Here is a 15,268-nt window from a genome sequence, read left to right as displayed (position 1 = left end):
GTGCTTGGTGTGCCGTGTGGAAAAGGCAAGCCCAGAAAGCAAGGGATCAGGCCCGGGAGGGAGAACGGGCAGGAACCTGGGAAAGATGGAAAAAGGGGAGCGATGGACGAAAACATGACAACCTTTCATCTGTGCCACTTGGCTGGGACGCTCGTGGAGCCACTTTCTCTGTGCGCGCTCTGTCACGTGAAAGAAGAGAATGGTGCTGAGAGAGTTGTTTCCTCATCTAGCATGAGGATGACCGAGAGAGCAGGGGGGCATGGCGGGAGATGGATGGGGGACCCCAGGCTACCATGACAGTCTTTAACTCTGTCCTCTCTGTTCCCCATCTTATGTCCCTTTGACTCATGTTTCTTCATCTTTTATTTGTACCAGGAAAGCAGCAGGCGGTGTGGTAGTTAGGGACCTGTGACCTGTGCTGCTGTACCCTTACATATTTGTCTTCTTAAAAATATCCAGCCCTCTGAATGTGGGAAACTTTATGCCTCGACAGCTGTGTTCTCTTCGGATGAATGAGCTGTTTACTTTTCCCCCCATTATTACAGCCCCCATCTCTCATTTGGTGTTTATTTATTTGGGCCCCTGTCCTGTTTGGGATTGCTGCTTTGCAGTCTGCATTAAATGGCCAAGTGATCTGGGAGTGGTGTTTCATATCGTAACCGACATCCACCCTAAAGATTTAAAAGCCCTTAATTACAGTGCAATCTCAACCCCTCTCTCCTTGCCTCTCTACACTCCCCCCCCCTTCCCCATAAAATGCCTTTCCAGTAAGTGATGGGGGGAAGGGGCATTGTGATTCATATTCATCCTTAAAAGTTGTGAGAAAATCTCATTGGTCATTTTGTGAGCGAAAGGCAGTTTCCTGTCCTACCTAATGCCGCATCATATAGAAAGACCACAAGGGGGCGCCAGCTACTGCCCCACTTCCCTCACCTGCTGCACCTGCTGGTGCGGAGAACTGCGCAGCTGCTCTGCGTGAAGGAGGGGGGGCCTCGCAGTCCAGGCTTACTCCTGCTGCTCATTATGAATTATTTATCAGGCCTATGATCTGCAGAATCTCGCGGTCTCTCTCTCGCTCCCTCTCTTTTCCTGATTTCGCCAGTACCCCTCCCCTCTCGTTCTCCTTTCTGGAGTTTCTCATTTACCCTTATCAAATTCAAATGTGGAAAAAATTAATACTCATGTTTCTGAAGTGGATAGAGGCAATGGAATACTTCTTTTGTAATTTTCCTCCATTTTTTCATTCCCTCTATCTCTGGAGTTATACCTGATTTAACCACTGACTGTCTTTCCTGCCTTATTCATGCCGAATAGCCTACACAGGTTGTGCGCTAACTTGATCCCTGAATCACGGACTGTTAAGTAACCAGGCTGAGTTGTATTTAGTGAGGAGTATTTTATTTGATAAACAACTTCTAGTCCTGTATTTATAAATGGGAAGCTGTGTGTTTCTGAAACACTCAAATCTGTGCGTGTGTAGCATTTCCTTCCAGCCTCTTTTCTTAATTATTCAGCTTAAAAAAAAAATTAAAAATTCATAAAACGCATTTGAAGATTACTGCTGCGTGACTGCACTATGAAGATACCCGCGTGAAGGTAATTCGGAGGCATATTGAGGTCATGCTTCCTGGATGAATCATTAGGGGTCGTGGCAGCTAAGGGTTTGGTCTCGCTGGAGTCTCATACTGCCTGGGTCATGGGTTCAAGGTCTAACCCCAGCTGTATGTGTGTGGCCCTTATATGTATTTTAGCTCAATTGTGACCTTATATTGTGTGCGTCCCCCAGCCCTGCCTTTACTGCAGTGAGTTTACTGCAGTACAGCACTGGACTGAATGGAAAATGGAGGGATGATAGAACCACTGTGATATAATTGGCCTACAGGGCATAATTCAGAATAACCTAGGTTCAGATATAAAAACAGGCAGGTATGAGATGAAGTCCTTCGGATGCTGCTTATAAGTGCGTTTGCATGATTGAGGTTGTTTTCCTGTATATTCAGCCATTTTTTGACTTTTTTACCTATTTACGTACATTGCTTTTAGCTTGCAGACTATGAATAATTGAATGGGTATCCATTTAGGAGAGACTTACTGGTGGGCAGCAATTATACCAGACATTTGGGCGAGGTGAGCGGCTGGGGTGTGGTGTGGGACGTCATGAGAATCGGTCTGGTATTTTGCTTTAAAAATGCAACATTGTTACAAGGAACAAAACTTTAATGCTTAATACACCCGCTGAGTGTTGTCGCTGGGAAACGGCAACGGGCCGATGGCTTCAGCAGCAAGCCAGCCGCGTGTGTTAGCTAGCAGACTGCCAGAGGCTGGGTAATAGCATCCTCGTCCAGGACCTGCACTTTCTCTAGATGGAAGCAGACCTTGGTTAGGTGAGACTTGTTAGGGCAGAGGAAGCGATTCAGCATTTCTGGGAAGTTCCAGTACGAGGTGGGGGGGTGACTTCCTTTGGGTAATGAGATCCCACACCATACACACCTCCATTGCTTGTCTATCAGGTCAGGTCAATTCCAGTGTGTTGTGCTGCGGTCGGGCCGCCGAAATGTGCTCATTCGCGGGTGAAAATTGCACTGCATCGTTCAAGCTGATGCTAGGTCAAGCGAAGCCTTCCCAGCTGGGAAGGACTGTTCCCAAGTGACCCTCCAGTCCCCCATGGGGTGGAGCTCTATCATTAATTAGGTGACCAAGGAGAAGACACTATTCTGTGCACACATGGATCTTCTGCAAGATGCCTGTTTTTTCCTAAACCAGGTGTGACCTCCTTCTACCAGGACCTGCATGATGACATGGTGATCTGGCCCTCCCCCAATACTCTGCCGAAGCCCCAGTGCTCCAAATCCACCATTAGGGAATGTTTGCTGGTCTAGTCCCTAGTCTCCTGCTACTGGACTCCTGGTCTCAGCTTCTGTCAGCTCACCACTCAGCAAAGCAGAAAATCCGATGTTACTAGGTCTTCTGCTCAGGGAAGGTCAATATGACCACATATTGTCGAAAGAAGTGTAGATAATGAATATCTGTGTTGAGCAGAGTGGAAATGAGGTTAAATGCAGGTGGTTATTACTACAGGGTGCTCTCACTTGTTTGTCACATATGCAGGAAGGTGCTGCAGGACAGCGAAGATCAGATCCTTCACATACATCCCCAAATGATACCATGACCACATCCACAGTGCAGTCAACACCCTTATCTCCAACCAAAGAGAGCATTCTGTGTCTCCGTGTCCCAGCCTCCGTCCACCTCCCCCACAGCCAGCCCAGCTCCCCTCATTCTCCGCCTGCCCTGGCCACACCACTCTCCATCGGCGCTACCCGTCTGCTCCTTAATCCGGTTACACTCCTAATCGGACACGCTCTGGTGCTGGGGCAGCACTGAGGCATCTCCCTCCGCCCCAAACCAAAAAACAGCCTTTATTTTACAGGCTTTCGAGAAATAAGGAAATTTGGGGCTTATGGTCTGGAGGTGGAGGCACTGGGGCAGGTGGAACTAAGCAGCCTCTGTCTTATTATCTCAGAGGATTGCCAGCTTCACCTTTGTTTATGTCTTTACTGGAATTTTCTTAGCATTTTTAAAGATCGTGTTCCTTAGCATTTTCCGCGCTGGTGTCTCCCCTCTGCAGCAACCATTTCTGCTGTCATTGTTGTTTATCCTTCGCAATCATCCCATATTGTTCCAGAAATGTTCCAACCCCCCCAGGAATTTTCTTGCTGCTCCGTTCAGCCTCACTTCTTCATCCATTCGCTCCTTTTTCAGTATTTGCATAGCGTGAGGAGGTGTCTTCCCCAGCTTTAATCGACTTAATTTGAATGAAAACAATCCTCTGCCATCTTTATTTGCTCCAAACCATAAAACGAGCCCAGTAGCTGTCCTCATGTACGCATGTTTTCTGAGCGTTAAGCAGATTTCTTATTTTTTCAGCACTCCTGTGTAACAGCTGTCCTTTCTGGACATATTTAGGGTCCTGTAGCCATGTTGCGTTTTAGAAGTCAGCGGGGACAAGAGCATTTATTTCATAACAGTTGGGGGTCATTTATAGAGCCGGCTTATTATACAGTCCTGTAGGTTACAAGATACATTTTAATTAGTTGGTTAGTAGACAAGAGGAGAAGAACTGCACACTGTTGTGTGATTCTGGAAGGGTGTAGGCTTTGCAGGTCAGAGCCCATGTGGCACCCTGACTAGCAAAGCTTCACTGTCTGAGGCACAGTGGAACTGGTTTGCTGATCTGCCACCCCCTCAGAAGACAGCACTGCAGGTGGCCACCTACAATGCCTAATGTGCTGAGTGGCACTGGGAGTGGGGGACTTCAAAGAACAGGAGACGGGAGGCAGGAAGCGAATCAAGGTCTCTTTACAGGGGGCCAGATGGAGAGAAGCATCAAATCAATGCAACACCCCAGGTCACCTGACTCAAGACAACCACATTGTGAAAGTGAACTTTAGGATGCGCTGGCACCGCATTGCACACTAACGAGAACGTTTACTGTGTTTGATAGTGACATTTTTCACAATTTCCATCTGCGTATTAATTTCCCTGATAATATAAGTGTATTGACGTCCCTCCATTATCTTCCTTGTCAAATGTAAGGACAAGCAAAGGCAAGTGAGATACTAACCTGCTGACCCATACTAGGTCCAGAAGGGCTCTGTTCTGTCCTTTAGGTTACACTCCTGTGAGAGGACAAGGCAGATAATCTTCTGGAGTCACCTCCTTGGGCTGAGCTTTCAGAATCAGAGTCAGAACATTTTTGTAACCCCGGGAGGAATTTTGCCCTTTTCAGGGCCTCATCCAATCAGGTGCATCTGCCAGTCTGTTTATTAACCAGCTGCTAATCAGATCACTTTATCCACAGTGGTTATAATTTACTGAAGAAAGTCAGGCATTTGCTCAAGAGTACAATATCAAGACCCTCCTTCCATGGCTTACAATAGCAAGACCCTCCTTCCATGACCTACAACAGCAAGACCCTCCTTCCATGACTTACAACAGCAAGACCCACCTTCCATGGCTTACAACAGCAAGACCCTCCTTCCATGGCTTACAACAGCAAGACCCTCCTTTCATGACTTATTCCTTGAATGTTTCAGTCAGAAGTTTCATTTGGTTGCCACTCGCTGAAAAGTATACGTGGTGCATAGCACCCATCCCAAGCCATTTTAACCATCTATTCACACTCAGAATGTTTCATGTCTCTCCCAGAACCTCAAAGCTGACTGTGTCTCTCCATGCCCCAATCCCACTCTCGGCGCATAGCTCTCATACCTTGCATACGACTGGTCACTCGGAACGTAGTTTTACGATGTCCAAGATGGCGGATCAAGGAGGAATGAAGGTTTTATTGAAATTACCATCATTTTATATAAGAAAAATTTAAAAACTTTATTGGAATAAAAGAATAGTGCAAGGGTAAAATTCAATATACCAAACCCACTGCACTCCAAAGTCCCAGAGTTCATTGCTGGATTTCATGATATCGGAGGGTTGCTTTGGTCCTGATTTCCTGTGACACACGCCGTGACATGGTGACTTCCTGTAAGCCCTGTCACTCCTCGCAGAGAGCTTGTCACACTACAGCCAACGTGTCCAACTTCCTAGCCATCGAAAACCATGGATGCCATTATCAATGCTACTGCCCTCCTACTCCCTCCTAACCCTAACCCTCCTTCATCTATATATTTCTCTTCTTCTGGATCAACATTGTCAATAAATCTGACGATAAAAAAACACATTTAAAATCTCTGTTGTCATGTTCCTCCCCACTTCCTCATCCACCCACAAAACCTTCCTCCTGGTCTTTTCACCATCTATGTTAAAGAATACAATTACAAAAGATGTACATCTAATACTAAATATAACATGGGAATATTTCATTACTACATGGAAGATAATCTCTTAAACTTGCTTGCTACGCATATTTCTTCTCTATATTTATTACGGTTTTATTTATTTATTTAGCTATGTTCGAATATCATGTGTCACATCGACTCTTGACATCCCCTGTAGCTCACCCATGAAAAGCAGCTTCAAAGATGAATTCTATCTCTCAATTCTGGTTGTAAGTCGCTCTGGAAAAGAGTGTCTGCCAAATGCTGTAAATGTAAATGTAAACTCTAATTTAATTTTTGGTATATTGTGATGACGGACTCTTGGGCAGGCAAAACACTTTTCACAGGAGATACAGCACCTATTGGAAAACAATGAATTGACAGACAGAAAAAAATGAACAGAAACAAATGAAGGTCAAGTGAAGTGAACTAAATGCACATTTTCTCCCTGTCCCTGTGTTTGTAGCATTCTGTGATGGGATCACCTATAAATGCCCCTCAAAGCTTTATATTAACCCACAAGAAGTGGTCACTTTCCATTGTCTGAAATTGTTATGAAAACTTGGCTAAATTATCTCTCTCTGTCTCCCCTTATTCTTCCATCCTCTCTCTGTCATCCTGTCCTTCTGGCTCATTACTCATTTCTCTCTCTTCCTCTCCATGTTATGCCTTCTCTCCTCCTCTCCGCGTCTGTCTCTCTCCCTCCTGTTTTTCTTTCCCTCTCTCTGTCTTCCTCCATCTCCTTCCCAATATTTATCCATGTCTTTTCCTCCCTTTCTCCCCTGTCTTTCTCTCCCTATCTTCCTTCCTTTGTGTGTCCATCTCCGTTTGTCTTTCTCCCTTTGTCTCTCTTTGCGGTCCTGTCCCTGTCCTCCTCCCCCCCCCCCCCCTATGTGCTGGGCCTGATTGTGGCCACCCTTATTAACGGGCCTCTGTTTCCATGTCGTGTGTCTTTTTAGGCCAACGCAGTGCATCGCTGGCTTATCGATCAGGACAGTAATGTGAGCTCTGAGGTGCCGGATGGCCATGGAGTTTGGCTCTATGATGAAACAGTAAATATCCACACATGTTACATCTGACTATTCTATATGACTGTTCTCCTGTTGGGTTTTCGTTTTCTTTTATTTCTTTTATTGCCTGTTTCTCTCTTCCTCATTTGTTGCTTGTTTTTGTGTAGCTCTGGTCTTAATCTTTCGGTCTAGTGCTGCTGGTGTTTCGTGGGGCTGGCCACTGTGTCACTGTAGACTCACCATGCACTTGCTTACTCTACTCCCCACTGTTGCTTGATATATTTCTACTAATTTCTGCTTGTTTTCGTTCACATTCTTTCATTTTTCTATATATATAGAAGTGAAATGTGTGACTGTGTGTGATCGGTGATTTTTGGTCCTTGTGAGTCCACCGCTGAGAATCTCTGGGGATAAACATTGCTCAGAACAGCCTTCCGAAGTGAGTCTGTCAGACTCACCACTGGCAGACCTCGCGCATGAGAAAGGCAAGTCTATTTCAGCGGCCTACCCGTTTCATTCCCCATAGGTTCTTCACGCAAACGAAAAACGTGTGTACATGTGTTGGTGTTGGTGATTATTGTGAGCGTGTTACATATGTCTACATATATTCTTTGTGAGTGTGTTATTTTGATGTGTCTGTGGTTTTTGTTTGCGCACATTCAGTCTATCTGCAATGTGCATATTTACTATAATGCAGCAGCTACACAACAAAGTTAGAGAACCAGTTTAATTGTGTATATAGAAGTTGTTGGTGTGTGTATTTAGTTTTCTTATGGTGCGTCACTACGTGTCTGTGTGAGTCCGTGTGTGTACAGCCACAGGTATGTATACTATTGCTGTGTGGCGCGTGCATTGGCCCGGCCACATGCCGAGCCATCCAATCCTACACTCTGTCCCGCCTTCCTACCCCCTCCCCCCGCCCCCCCCTTCGTCACCAAGTCGACAGTGCTGCTGCACATGGGAGGTATGGTCCCAGCTGGGGGGAGGGGGGTTGGGGTTGGGTTTGGGAGGTGGTGGGGGTGGTATCTATGTGTTTTTAGATGATTTTGGTGCTGGGAGGGTTGTAATGTCGAGTGAAGTGCTATGCTGTTATCATCAGGGGCTGGGGTGTGTGGGTTGTGGTGGGGGGGGGGGGGGTGCACACACACATGCTACCTGCTAACACACCTTATATGAACAGCATGGGACCCCCCTGCATCACCTCACAGTCTAGTTGCCTCACTCGGAACCAAATATAGCTACACCTTCACATCTATCAGGTTATTCACTTGTATTACTGTAATTTCTGTTACCACACTCCTGCTGACTGTGAACTCAGCTTTGGGGGGAGCTTGGCTCTCAGTATTATTGATGGTGGTATCCGCCCCTGGGTAGGGTTACAGCCACACCCATTTCTCAATGGAAATGTAACTTCTATCCAACTGAGGGCAGAGATGGAGAGGTGGAGAGGATGACAGGGGATGGGGGGGATGACTGTATCAATAAACACAAGTATTTTAGTAGTGGGGCACATGTTCATCAAGTCTCTCCACCTCCATCCGTGGATGCCTGAGTCTTGTTACCCATGTTCATCTCTCCACATCTGTCCATAGTCCACTGAACCATCGAGCTGTCTGTAGACAGACCCTCATCACATCTCAGGGTTGCAATAGAATGCTGATCAAATCACATAACGGATTCATGTCCACCACCCTCTCTGTGTCATGGGCTGATGTTTATACCATGAAACTACCCATAGCGTCTAACTGTGTATCTTCTCTGTGATTGTCTGACATCCAGTCCAGGATGTACCCCTGCCTTGTGCCCCTGCCTGCCTGGGACAGGCTGCAGTCCCCCTGTGACCTGGACCAGAGTATGCAGTTAGAAGACAGGTGGATGATGTATGCTGACCTGTATGGTGTGTGTGTGTGTATGTGTGTGTGTGTGTGTGTGTGTGTGTGTATGTAGCTAGGAGACTGTGTGTCTGTCCGTCTGCTTCCCTCTGTCAGCTGTCCCCTCATATCACAATTCGATGTCCGCAGGGAACAGACGTCGCCAAATCCTGAGAATAAGGAATGTCACATATTGAGTCTCACTCTGCATTCAGATGAGGCAAAGCAAAATGTGGCCACTGAGATGCTTATCATGTGAACTGCATGGGGTCTCCTGCCAGGGCAAAATGAGATACCCCCAGGGTTTTAACAGCCACCCTGCCCCCACTAATACCCGGATCAATGCCACCCCAGGGGAGCCTGCCCATGTCTAGAAAGTAATGCATTGACAGGTTACCTGATGTAAAAAAAAACAAATCATTGCAGTGTTTGACTCCCTACTAGACAAAGGCAGTGATAACAACAACAGCACTGACGACCCGCAGTGTTGCAGTAGCAGACGCCAGCTCTATCCCCTCCTCAACCCCCGTGGTGAGGGACTAAATAACTCACCCCCAATGTTCTCGCTGTTAGTGTGTCTCTCTCTGCCAGAGCTGAGTATGTACTAGCAATGGCCAGGGTTATGTGATAGACCACTGGGGGGGATGGGGGAGGGACACCATCCAGAATTGATAAGGAGCCAGCCTTTCTCATCAAAGTGAAGGGGCACTGCTGTTGAACCCGTTAGCAAGGTAAGCAACTGGATCTGCATAAGCTAATAAAATGAAATAAAAATGTGCAATTTTCCCACCACTTTGGATAAAAGTGGCAGCCCTCTCACACCCCCCATTCCCCCACTGAGATGGTTACAGGGACATTCATGTGATGATACTGTACCTGACAAGCTTACTGGGGGCTCCAGCCGCGAGCAGCAGGTTCACAGAGACAGAGAGAACAGGACAAAGAGAGAGAGATGGAAAGAGAGACACGCACAAAGAAAGGCAGAGAAAAACAGACAGGAGACTGTTAAGGAGAGAAGCATAGAGAAACAGAGAGATGGAGAGACAGACATAAAGATGGGGGAGGAAGATTCAGAACGAAGAAAGATTTGTGGGAGACAGAGAGAAATAGACAATGAAAAGGTGAAGAAGATATAGAGACACATTACTAAGGAGAGAGATGGAGAGAAAGAAATGGAAAAATGGAGAGACTGAATGACAGAAAGAGGGAGAGAGAAGCGGATGTGTCAACACAAACGTACAGGAACAAAAAAGGAAGTGGCTCAGATTCGAGACTGACAGCAATGGCGCGAACATACCATCAAATTACATTTTTTAGTAAAATAAAATATAGTATCTGAAATACAGAATGAATGAATCTCATGATAATAAATGACAAATAAAACTGAAAACATCCAGTAGGTGGCGTGGTGTTCAGGGAGCAGGTTTACTGGGGTTCCTTTCAAGTATGACCCTATTGCAAAGACATGTAGTTTAGAGAGTTAGTGCCCATAGTGTATTGGTGTGTCACCCATCTTAGGGTTAGGTCCTGCACGTTAGCAGAATATCTCCATCCCACTTCAGCCTAAAACAATTTAAATAAAATCAGTTTCATAATTTATGCTAAACAGAATACAATGTAAACCATTCTCTCTCAACATTTGTTCAGATTTTGTGATACGGCACATGTGCGAAAGTGAGTGTGTATGTATCTGTAGGTGTGTGTGTCTGAGTATGTTGAGTGTCTCTCAGCGTTTCTCTGAGTGCGTGTTTCTCAGCTGTGTATATATCCTGTGTGTCTGTCTCTCTGTCTGTACATGCATGTCCATTTCTAACTACAATTTATTTGTGTGTCTGTGCTGTATTTGTATGAGTCTCTATCTGTCTATGGCCTCTGTGTCTGTGTGTCTCTGTCTGTCTGTGCTCTATCTATGTTTCTGTCTGTCTGTGTCTATCTGTCTGTGTGACTGTCTGTGCTGTATCTGTGTTTCAGTCTAAGTGTGTCTATCCGTCTGTGCTGTGTCAATGTGTCTTTCTGTCTGCCCTGTGTTTGTGTGCTTGTGTCTCTGTCTCTGCTGTGTATGTGTCTGTGCTGTGGTTGTGTGTCTCTTTCGGTTCTGTTTATTTGCGGCTCTCTCTGTTGTGTTTGTCTTGCTGTTTGAGCTGTGTCTGTGTTGTGTTTCTGTGTGTCTCTCTGAATTGTGCCTCCATATGTGCTGTGTCTGTGTCTCTCTTTCTGTGTTGTGCTTGTGTGTGTTTCCCTTTGTCTGTACTGTGTCTGTCAGTTCTCTGTATGGCTGTGTCTGCCTCTCCATTTGTGCTGTCTCTCTCTCACTCTCCTGTGTCTGTCTGTCTCTCGTTCATGTGTGTCTGTTTCTGCTGTGTATGTCTCTGTGCTGTGTTTCTGTGTCTGTTTCAGTTCTATTTATGTGCGTCTCTCTCTGTTGCGTTTGTCTCACTGTTCAAGCTGTGTTTATGTTGTGTTTCTGTGTGTCTCTCTGTACTGCACCTCCAAATGTGCTGTGCCTGTGTCTCTCTGTGTTGCGCTTGTGTGTGTTTTCCTTTGTCTGTACTGCATCTGTCGGTTCTGTGTATGTGCTGTGTCTGCCTCTGCTGTGTCTGTCTGTCTGTCAGTGTTGTGCCTTGTGTGTCTCTCTCTGTCTATGATGTGTCTTATGACTCTCCTTCTATGCTGTCTCTGTGTCTCTCTCTGTCTGTGCTGTGTCTCTGTGTCTGTACTGTGTCTGTGTGTTTGTCTATCTTTCTGTCTGTGCTATGTCTGTCTCTCTCTCTGTTAGTGTGTTTCTGGTTGAGCAGTGTCTGTCTGTCTCTCTTTGTGCTGTATCTGTGCAGCCTCTCTGCTGTGTCTCTGTCTGTGCTGTGTGTCTTTCTCTGTCTGTACTGTGTCTGTGTGTTTGTCTATCTTTCTGTCTGTGCTATGTCTGTCTCTCTCTCTGTTAGTGTGTTTCTGGTTGAGCAGTGTCTGTCTGTCTCTCTTTGTGCTGTATCTGTGCAGCCTCTGTGCTGTGTCTCTGTCTGTGCTGTGTCTGTGTGTCTTTCTCTGTCTGTACTGTGTCTGTGTGTTTGTCTATCTTTCTGTCTGTGCTATGTCTGTCTCTCTCTCTGTTAGTGTGTCCTGGTTGAGCAGTGTCTGTCTGTCTCTCTTTGTGCTGTATCTGTGTAGCCTCTGTGCTGTGTCTCTGTGCTGTGTCTGTGTGTCTTTCTCTGTCTGTACTGTGTCTGTGTGTTTGTCTATCTTTCCGTCTGTGCTATGTCTGTCTCTCTCTCTGTTAGTGTGTCCTGGTTGAGCAGTGTCTGTCTGTCTCTCTTTGTGCTGTATCTGTGTAGCCTCTGTGCTGTGTCTCTGCCTGTGCTGTGTCTGTGTGTCTTTCTCTGTCTGTACTGTGTCTGTGTGTTTGTCTATCTTTCCGTCTGTGCTATGTCTGTCTCTCTCTCTGTTAGTGTGTCCTTGTTGAGCAGTGTCTGTCTGTCTCTTTTTGTGCTGTATCTGTGCAGCCTCTGTGCTGTGTCTCTGCCTGTGCTGTGTCTGTGTGTCTTTCTCTGTCTGTACTGTGTCTGTGTGTTTGTCTATCTTTCCATCTGTGCTATGTCTGTCTCTCTCTCTGTTAGTGTGTCCTGGTTGAGCAGTGTCTGTCTGTCTCTTTTTGTGCTGTATCTGTGCAGCCTCTGTGCTGTGTCTCTGCCTGTGCTGTGTCTGTGTGTCTTTCTCTGTCTGTACTGTGTCTGTGTGTTTGTCTATCTTTCCATCTGTGCTATGTCTGTCTCTCTCTCTGTTAGTGTGTCCTGGTTGAGCAGTGTCTGTCTGTCTCTCTTTGTGCTGTGTCGGTGTAGCCTCTGTGTTGTGTCTCTGCCTGTGCTGTGTCTGTGTGTCTTTCTCTGTCTGTACTGTGTCTGTGTGTTTGTCTATCTTTCCGTCTGTGCTGTCTGTCTCTCTCTCTGTTAGTGTGTCCTAGTTGAGCAGTGTCTGTCTGCTGTATCTGTGCATTATCTGTGCTGTGTCTCTGTGCTGTGTCCCTGTCTATGATGTGTCGTATGTCTATATTTTCTGTGCTGTTACTGTGTCTCTCTCTGTCTCTGCTGTATGTTTGAGATCCTGGGGGGCAGGCTCTCTGACGCAGCATCTGACTGTAAACCATCACACCGTCACATTATTCACCCCCCCCCCCCCCAGCCAGAGCAGAATTTATTCATGATGGCCCTGCGGCAGCAATACCCAATCTCCTCCCTCCACCCCGCACGCATGCTTTCCTCTTTTTCCCCGATTTGTACTTCTGCCATTCTCTCCATCTCTCTGGCAAAGACCGCACCAGGACAGGGAAAATTGGGGGGGGGGGGGGTTAGGGTTATGCAGTGGCTGCTTACTGAAGGTGGAGAGCAAGGGACTGTGACACAGAGAGCAGGGGCTATGGAAGTCATTTGCACTCTGAGCACTTAAAACCCGCTGGGGGCCTCCTGCTCATTAACACAGTGATCGATTTGCGCTTTGCCTTTCTGACTCCAACCCCCCCCCCCCCCCACCCACACCCCACACATATTTCACTGATCTCCCGGCGCATTGTATTTATGACAGCTGCAAATGCGACATTACCGCAGTCCCGCCCCATCAGTGACAACGCAGCAGGGTCTGCCCACTCTGCGTACCATCCCTCCCCATACGATCTCAGTCCAGACACTACAGAGCCTCCTGGAATCTCAGGACATTAGCAGGTTGCTATCGGTAAAATCCTCCTACCTCTCAGTCTCAGTCTAGGCGAGTCTCAGTGGCTCCCTGTCTCCCTTTGTCTCCATTAGGTCATTTAACCATCCACACCCCCCCCAATCCCACTCATTCACTCTCACTCTGACACAGTCGCAAAACGCGGCATGGACTGCTCACACTCACATGTGCTGGAGAGACAGGGTACTCATACACTCTGTTCCCCTTCCCCTGTCCTGTCTGTGGATCACGTGATGAAGCCTCCTCCCATTTGCCTTCTCTTCTGGATCTTTTTGTTTTTTTTTTGGTTTTTTTGAGGGGGGGGGGGTTGCTCATGTCCGTGTATTAAACTTCTCTAGCACTCTGGAAAGAGTAAGTACGGTGTGTCTATCTGGGGGGAAAATAGTCTGTGTGTGACTGGGTTTATATATCTGTGTTTGCCCGTGTGGTTATATGCGTATATGTGTCCGCCTGCATCTGCGAGAGTGCACACCAGACTGTGTATGTCCGTTTCCTTGTTATAAAGCGTTTGGCTCACACTGTGCAGGCAACCGATGCCCACAGGCTCCACTCTCCGCAACCAACAAAGTACATCATCTTGTTATAACACTCCCACCCCCCAAAAACACACCCTCACACACTGAGTCACTGCTGCAGTCTGAGAGCCGCACCACATCACCACCAGAGGGCGTACTTCAGCCACCTGGGCCTCTGTCGTCCGTCACTGAGGTACGATCAAAATCATCACCATTCCTGAATCCAGCTGACTGGGAGTATTTCCTGTATAAAGCGTCTCATTACTGATTTTACCCAGGGTCTTTACCGGTAAGTGGCAGCACGTAGCTTAGCTGGTTAGGGATCTGTGCCGATGAAAATTGTAGGTACAAATCCTACGGCCTGCAGAGTAAACATCTCACTGTCGTGCCTTTTGGCAAAGCTTAACCTCAAGTGCTCTAGAGACGCCTACCCTACTCTCTGATCCTCACTTTTTTGTCGCTTTGGACAAATACAAATAGTATTATAAGGTCATAATGTTGGTGAATTCCTCAAAAGCTGCTTAGTTTCTCCTAAGACCCATCCGGTTTGGCTTCTTGCAGCTTGTTTGTCTACTCGTTCTCCTGATTTGTTTATTTTTTTTAACATTTATTCATTGAGTTGATGCTTTTATCCAAAGCAACATACAAGTGAGGAAAGCTTGGGGTCAGAGAGCACAGTCGGCCAGCATGCAGCGCCCCTAGAGCAGCTGAGGTTAAAGATCCTGCTCAAGGGTCCAACAGTGATTACTTTGCCAGACTTGGGATTTGAGCCCACGACCTTCTGAACAACATCGCTGAGCTACACCACCCCAAATGTGCTGATAAATTATTCAGCCATGATATCCCATCCCAGGAAGCACAGGGCATCCTGCACGAGATACCAGTCCACACTCAAATACATACTCACCACTCTGATAAAAACTAGTATTACTTGTCAGAGTTTTTTAGAGTGATAGTATTCTTAGCGGGTTCTGTTGAACCAGTATCAGAATGTATTCACTGATGAAACTTCTAAGTACTTATGTAAGTTGCTCTGGCTAAGGGCGTCTGCCAAATGCTGTAAATGTAAGATAAACAAAGACTCCACCTAATAACATGCTTTCAGATTGCTGGAGGAAACTAGAGGAAAACCCCCACGAAGTGGAAGGACATGTAAACTCACAGAACCAAGGTGGGAAATAAACCCCCCAGTGCTGGAGTTCCACACTGAGCCCCCCCTGCTTAGCTCTCCATGTTTATACAATACAACATGTGCCCAGAAAGGATCATCGCAAAGACTTTGGGTGTTTATTGATAAAGGAAAGTATCGCATTAGCTCAACT

At 46.6% G+C, this 15,268-nt stretch overlaps 1 protein-coding gene across 11 annotated transcripts in view; it reads left to right on the top strand.

Moving 5' to 3' along the window:
• The window catches only part of LOC125727640 (ankyrin-1-like), a 111,796-nt gene that overhangs the window by 34,389 nt on the left and 62,139 nt on the right, over positions 1–15,268 (top strand). For 8 of the 11 annotated variants that reach the window (XM_049004564.1, XM_049004549.1, XM_049004507.1 and 5 more), the window contains exon 2: positions 6,794–6,886. The exons of the other annotated variants lie outside the window; for them this stretch is intronic. In XM_049004564.1, coding sequence (XP_048860521.1) covers positions 6,794–6,886 — 93 coding nt within the window. The remainder of the gene's footprint in view (positions 1–6,793; positions 6,887–15,268) is intronic. 11 annotated transcript variants of the gene reach the window in all.

The sequence above is a fragment of the Brienomyrus brachyistius genome, chromosome 2, assembly GCF_023856365.1.
Source record: "Brienomyrus brachyistius isolate T26 chromosome 2, BBRACH_0.4, whole genome shotgun sequence".
NCBI classification, from domain to species: domain Eukaryota; kingdom Metazoa; phylum Chordata; class Actinopteri; order Osteoglossiformes; family Mormyridae; genus Brienomyrus; species Brienomyrus brachyistius.
The sequence above is the reverse complement of the archived record's forward strand: the minus strand, read 5'-3'. Positions and strand labels throughout refer to the sequence as shown.